Source organism: Nematolebias whitei, chromosome 21, assembly GCF_014905685.2.
Source record: "Nematolebias whitei isolate Nwh7 chromosome 21, NemWhi1, whole genome shotgun sequence".
NCBI lineage: Eukaryota > Metazoa > Chordata > Actinopteri > Cyprinodontiformes > Rivulidae > Nematolebias > Nematolebias whitei.
Window position 1 is genome coordinate 33,030,131 of NC_056518.1, and position 6,727 is coordinate 33,036,857.

At 42.9% G+C, this 6,727-nt stretch overlaps 1 protein-coding gene across 1 annotated transcript in view; it reads right to left on the reverse strand.

Annotated features, from left to right (window-relative positions):
• Positions 1–2,392: 2,392 nt before the first annotated feature.
• The window catches only part of sash1b (SAM and SH3 domain containing 1b), an 89,378-nt gene continuing 85,043 nt past the window's right edge, over positions 2,393–6,727 (reverse strand). Inside the window, exons 17-18 of the mRNA XM_037694834.1 lie at positions 6,184–6,315; positions 2,393–3,108 (exon numbers count right to left, since the gene is read on the reverse strand). Coding sequence (XP_037550762.1) covers positions 2,393–3,108; positions 6,184–6,315 — 848 coding nt within the window. The remainder of the gene's footprint in view (positions 3,109–6,183; positions 6,316–6,727) is intronic.

Here is a 6,727-nt window from a genome sequence, read left to right on the forward strand (position 1 = left end):
CTGAGGAGACCAGGTGTTGGAGGTTTTACAGGACCTGAGGAGACCAGATGTTGGAGGTTTTACAGGACCTGAGGAGACCAGGTGTTGGGAGGTTTTACAGGACCTGAGGAGACCAGGTTCTGGAGGTTTTACAGGACCTGAGGAGACCAGGTTCTGGAGGTTTTACAGGACCTGAGGAGACCAGGTGTTGGAGGTTTTGGAGAGGATGTTGCCCCATTCTGGTCTGGTGGAGGATTCTAGCGGTTCAACAGTACTGGATCTTTGCTGCATCTTTCATGGTATGATGCACCAAAAGTTTTCAGTTGTTGAGAGTTCTGGACTGCAGTCCGGTCAGTTCAGCACCTGGACTCTTTCTGTAGGCCATGCTGCTGTAATGATGCAGGATGCAGTTTGTGCGTCTTGCTGAAAGGCCTTCACCAAGAAAAAGATGTCTGGATGGGAGCAGATGTTTTTCTAAAACGTATAAATGCATTGATGGAGCTTTTCCAGATGTGTAAGTTGCCCATGCCATAGGCACCAGTGCATACCCATACCATCAGAGAGGCGGGCTTTAGGGCTGAGCGTTGAGAACAGCTTGGATGGTCCCACTCCTCTTGAGTATGAGGGATGTGGCATTCATGGTTTCTAAAAACAATTTTAGATTTGGATCGATCTGACCTCAGAACAGTTCTGGACTTCACCTCAGTCCATTTGAAATGAGCTCTGCATCTGGTCCAGAGAAGATGGCAGCGGTTCTGGATGGTGTTCACATTTGGCTCCTCCTTGGCCTGACAGAGGCCATGCTATGTGTATAGCACGGTGACCTGTTGGAAGTGTGGAACTGTTCCTGAGCCCAGAACAGAATCAGACCTGGTTTTGATGTAGAGGCCCTTGAGGGTGTAAAGATCACGACCATCTAGTTTTGACCTTCAGCCTCGTCCTTTGACCTCAGAGATTTCTACAGATTCTTAAAATCTCTTGACGATATAAAATGCAGATGATGGTAGATTCAAACTCGTTTTAATTTTAAACTGAGGAATAAAAATCTGATTTGTTTTAATATTTTGAAACATCCTGGCAAACCTCTGCCCATTTTTACTTCTGAGACTCAGCCTCTCTAAAACGCCCTTTTCATACCCAGTCTTGTCCTGTTGCCAGTTAACCTTCTTAGCTGCAAACTGCTCCTTCAGCTGTTTTGTATTAGTACCACTTACACTTTTGTTGTCTCTGTCTTACATTTTTTAGATGTGTTAATGCCATAAAGTTTTAAATGCCCTTATTTTCCCCAGAAACTGTACAATGTCTTAGTTTAAGCACGTGATATGCTTATTATGTTCCACTGTGAATAAAATAAGTGTACTGTACGTGACATTTGGAAACATTGCATTCTGTTTATTGATGTTTTAGTGAAGGTAAAATAACTTGAGGTTGTAAAGAACTGTCAGTAAACCTGAATTCATCTGAGTGAAACAGGTCATATTCACAAGAAGTTGGGTGGAACACAACAACATGTAAAAATGTAAACAATGTACCAATTACAACAAACAAAACTCTGTAAAGTTTTTATTTGAGTCTGTTTGGTTACACTCTTAAATGGTTTAAATTCTACTTATTTGATAGATTTCAGTTTGTAAATGTAAATAACTACCAGTAATCTTCTTCATATACCAGTTGCTCATGGAGTTCCTCAGGGTTTAGTGCTTGGAACAATACTCTTTACTTTCCACAAATCATTGCTAGTGGAAAAGCCTTGGAACCGTGTAGAGCCAAGTCAACCGTGCCATAGAGGCACTGGTGGAAAAGGTGCATTATACTGTACATGCTCCCATTAGGTAAAGTTATTAAACAGCATGGGATACATTTTCATTGTTATGCTGATGATGCACAGTTTTATTTGTCCATTAAACCCAATGAATCCAATCAGCTACTTAGACTACAAGCATGTCTTAAAGACATAAAAACCTGGATGACCCTAATTTTTCTGCTTTTAAACTTGGACAAGACTGAGGTTTTGATTTTTGGACCTGAACATTTTAGGAATGAATTTGGGAGTCTTTCATTTTCTCTGGATGGCATTACAGTAATCTGTCCTCCAGTTCTAATATTAAAAATGTTGGTGTTATTTTTGATCAGGACACGTCTTTTATCTCCACATTAAAAACTTTACTAGAACCACCTTCTTCCACTTTGTAATATCACTAAAATTAGAAACATCTAAAAATGATGCAGAAAAACTGGTCCGAGCATTTGTCACATCTAGGCTGAACACAAACATGGCGGAGCTGTCAGGAAAATCCAACATGGAATTTAAAAACACTCGCATATAAGAAAAAGCAGAATTGCCGTCCTGAGCAGTCAGAAGCATTTCACTGTAAATCTGAAATAAAATCGTTAAAAACAGGTTTGTGTTAAGTCAACGTTTTGCAGCTGGAGCCATTTTTCCCTCGTCAGACACGAGCTGCGGTGAATCTGCGGAGGCCTTCGTGTTTCGTTTCTTTTTCAGCCGATGAGCTTCTGAAGCGGCTGAAAGTGAAGGACTCCTGTTGTCTCCTGCAGGGAGGGGGCCAGTGTTCCTGCAGGGGGTTCGTGTCTGGACGGGGGAGTTTGGTGCACACCGACTCAAACTTTCAGCTGCAGGCTCTATCTTGAAGTTCTGCAATCCTTCTGCTCGATCGGAGGATCTATCTTCACCTCCATCCGTGGCTGAAGCTCCACACTCGACTCTGGGCAGCACCGCTGGTGTCTGGGCGGGTGGAGACATCACTGCAGGCTTTTTGTGGATGTCCTCGTCAGTTGTTGTGGAGGTCAGCTTCAGGCTTGTGACCTGCTCTCCCTGCAGCATCGTCAGGGAGAAGCAGTGCCGCTGCAGCAGCCTCGGGCCTGGCCTCCTCAGGTCCACGCAGCTGAGACTCCGAGCAGCGCCTCCACCTGCAGCTCGAGCTTCTGCCGAGCTAAAGCAGTTTTTTGTGTGTGTGAGTGATGGGAGGCTGCAGGGCAGGTGTTTGGAATTGTTCTGAGGGGAGGAGGAGGCGAGGAGCAGGGGGAGGACGGGGAACTGTGGGGACGGGACGTGGCTGGACTCAAACCCAGAAGACCTGCTCATGGGTTCAGCTGCCTTTTTGTCCCTTCCTGAAATAAACAAGTGAAGTGTGTGTGGATGCATGTGGCAGCTGAGTCACACATTTTTACTTAAAGGGATAGTTCACATTTTTTATGAAGGGTTCAGGGTGAAGATTATGAACGATTAATATCTTACCTGTTGAAGAAAGCTTCTGAACAACCTCGGTTTGAAGAACTAGAGTTCTGAGCAGATTGATGAGCTAACAGCTATTTAATCAACATTTTTGTTCTTCATTTTACAGTTATAGTTGGGCCTGTCGTGATAAGCAATCAATCAATCGCATCATAAATGAAAATTATCGACCTCTAAGCTAACAGGCCGACCCCGAAAAAACCTCCATCTTGTCAAAGCTACAAAATTCACGGTTGAAACTCGTGCCTTGGTGTAAAAAGTTTTTTCTCTGCAAAAAGAGCTGTTAGCTCAGACTAGCTGTCAGCTCAGATTAGCTGTCAGCTCAGATTAGCAGTTAGCTCATCAGTCCAGTCAGACATGTACTCTATTTTTCCAGCTGAGGTTGTTTAAAGAGCCACCAACAAAAGGTAAGATTTTATTTGCGCACAGAACCCTTTGTAAAAACATTTGAACTATCCCTTTAAACAGTGCACGTTAAAGTGTTGAAAAAAGATGACCAAGAGATGAGCAGGTTAAAAAACACATAAGCTGTGATGAATAATTGACCAAAGCAAAGTATTAAAGCATGGAGCTGTTTATTCGTCGAGCTGTCGGAACAAACTCCCAGCCTGCAGCCGCTGCCGGACGAGGCTGAAACGTTCCCTTTAGTGCATTTATCTCCATAAAATGCCATCAGTTATTAAAACAAGTATACTTTATGTAAATATTTTCAATCTTCTGCTTTATGCAGCTTTCAGGCACGTGAAAAATATTGTGCAACATTATATTTTACTAAACTAAAACTTCTACACACAAAGAAAAAGTGATGAGCTGACAGCGTGACGTTCAGAGTCTGAACCACCAAAGCTTCAGAGCTGCGAACAAACCAAGCGCTCACATTTAATGTGCACTGAAATGAACACGGAGCTTTAAAAATAAAAATCAAGCTAGAGGTCGGTTCAACTTAGAGCACACAGTGGTTCAACCTTCACCGCTTATAGCAAAAGCAAAAAATAAAATAAAACACCACGAGTCAAACTGCAGATGTGTTTGAACTCACTTCAACCTGTAGTCCCGTAAAAACAAAAAGTTGTTGTCTCCATTTTTATTCATGCTGTTAAAAACAACCCTAATTCTGAAAAAGTTGGATGTGTGTCAAATATACAGTAAAAAACAATAAAAATAATAATCTAATAATTTACAAATCTCATAAACCCGTGTTTTATTCACAGTGGGACAAAGTATCAAATGTTTACCATTGTTAGGAATAAATGGGTACTTTTAAATTTGATGGCAGCAACACAACTTAAAACCGTGTTGGGGACAACAAGAGGCTTCAAAGATGTACAAATACAAAAACATCTGGTGAAGCATTTTATAACTAATTAGATTAATTGACAACGGGTCAGTCAGAGGACTGAGTGTAAAAACAGATGGGCAGAGGTTCAGCAGTCTGAAAAACTGTCGAAAGACTTGAAGAATGTGGAAAAATCTCTGAGCTCACAGGACGAGACTGAACGGTTGTTGTGGAGGTGTGATCTTCCACTGCATTTAAACCTGGTCTGGTTCTGCTCGGGGCTCAGGAACACTTCCACAAATCCATAGATGCTGATTAAAGCTCTATCAGGCAAAGAAAAAGCCAGATGTGAACACCATCCAGAAGTGCTGAGCTGTTGAAACATTAAATGTTTTCTGGTCAGTCAAATTTAAATGTAAAGTTTTTTTTGAAACCACAGAAACTTCGCTCCTCCGTACTAAACAGTGAACGGACTGCACAGCTCCTCTCTGCCTAATGAAGACACTCCGCACCCTCATTTACCTTCAGCACACACACATTCACACAGCACTCTACTACATCTCTACAAAGACTAATCAGAGCTTGAGATCATGCACTGATGGGACACACATCAGAGGCAGTGAGGGGTTCAGTGTCTTGCCCAAGGACACTTCAGCATGTGACTACTGGGGGAATCGAACCCCCAACTGTCCCATTGGAGGGTGACCACTTTAACCACTCAGCCACAGCTGCCTCTTAAGAGGTGAGAGGCATGTTATCAACGCACAGTTCAAAAGCCTGCCTCTCTGATGGTATGGGGGTGCATTAGTGCCTCTGGCAGCTTCCTCATCTGGAAAGGCTCCATTAAGGGAGAAAAGTGTTTTCAGGGTTTTAGAGCAAATGTTCCAATCTAGACGACGTCTGTTTTTAGTGAAGGTCTTTCATATTTCAGTAAGATCATTTCCTGCATCCACTCCAGCAGCAGGACATGACGTTTTGTTTTATATCACTACTTTTATTTACTTTTCATGTTATATGCTTTTTCTGATGGTTTATTGTTGTCTGTACCTCTTCTGTGTTTTTGTCTAAAACAGGTCCCTCTGTGACTCAATGAGACCAACCTGCAGAAATAAAGGTTGAATGAGTGAATGGCTTCAATCAGGAGCAGAATCCTCCAACACCTGGTCTGCTCAGGTCCTGGACGTTCACAGTCTGTTGTTAAACCAGCGGGGCGTCTCACAGAACATGGACCTGTCCCAGTTTCTTGACATGCACTGCTGTCATCCAACTAAAAATGACCACTTTATTTTTATATTGAACAGATGCTTTTGTTTTAAACATGTGATATGTTTATTAAGTTCCTCTGGGGTCAGATCTGGGTTTATGAGGTTTGTAGATCATTGCATCCTGTTTATATTTACATGTTGAATTATTATTATTTGTGTAATTAATTTTTGCACATAGAAGCAAATTTTGTTGACTCCTGAAGGTCAAAGTGAGCCAGCGATGCAGAAACAGAAAAGGTACGCTCGTGTTTGTGTGAAAACAAAACAGCAGGAGATGCAAACGTCATGAAGTTGTTCCAGCAGAAGATGAAGCTGAAGATGGTCTGGAAGAAGAAGAGTCTTTGTGCAGGCGAGGCAGAGGAGGGATGAAGAAGAGGACAGTGCTCACAGGCGTGTCAGGCTGTCATTACCGCTCTCCAGGTTCTCGCTGCTCTCGTAGCATCCCGAGTCCCGCGGGGAATCGCCCAGGACCCCCCGCCTGTCCAGCAGGAGCTTCTCCTGAGAGCCTCCAGCCGGGCCGCCTCGCTCGGGGTCGCTGCTTCCTGCAACCAACAGGGAGTCAAACGTGATCTGAAGGCTTTTATTTCTAAAAGTTAGTTATAGATGAACGTCCAGTGATTATTTCCTGAATGTTTCATTAACTATGCTTTTTGTTAGAGCTCTGGATGTGTGTGCAGGTGATGCTCAGCTACTACCACATGGAGCTCTAGGTCAATATCTGTAAAAATGACTGAGTTAGAGCCACTGTTTTGTTTCTTTTAAGGTCAGGTGGCTGTGGCAGCCATCACCAAGTCTGTCCAGCCTGGAACCTTGCACACTGAGCTGCTGATCTGTTCAGCTGATGTTTGTGTGTTCAGCTGATATTTGTGTGTTCGGCTGATATTTGTTTGTTCAGCTGATATTTGTGTGTTCAGCTGATATTTGTTTGTTCAGCTGATATTTGTTTGTTCAGCT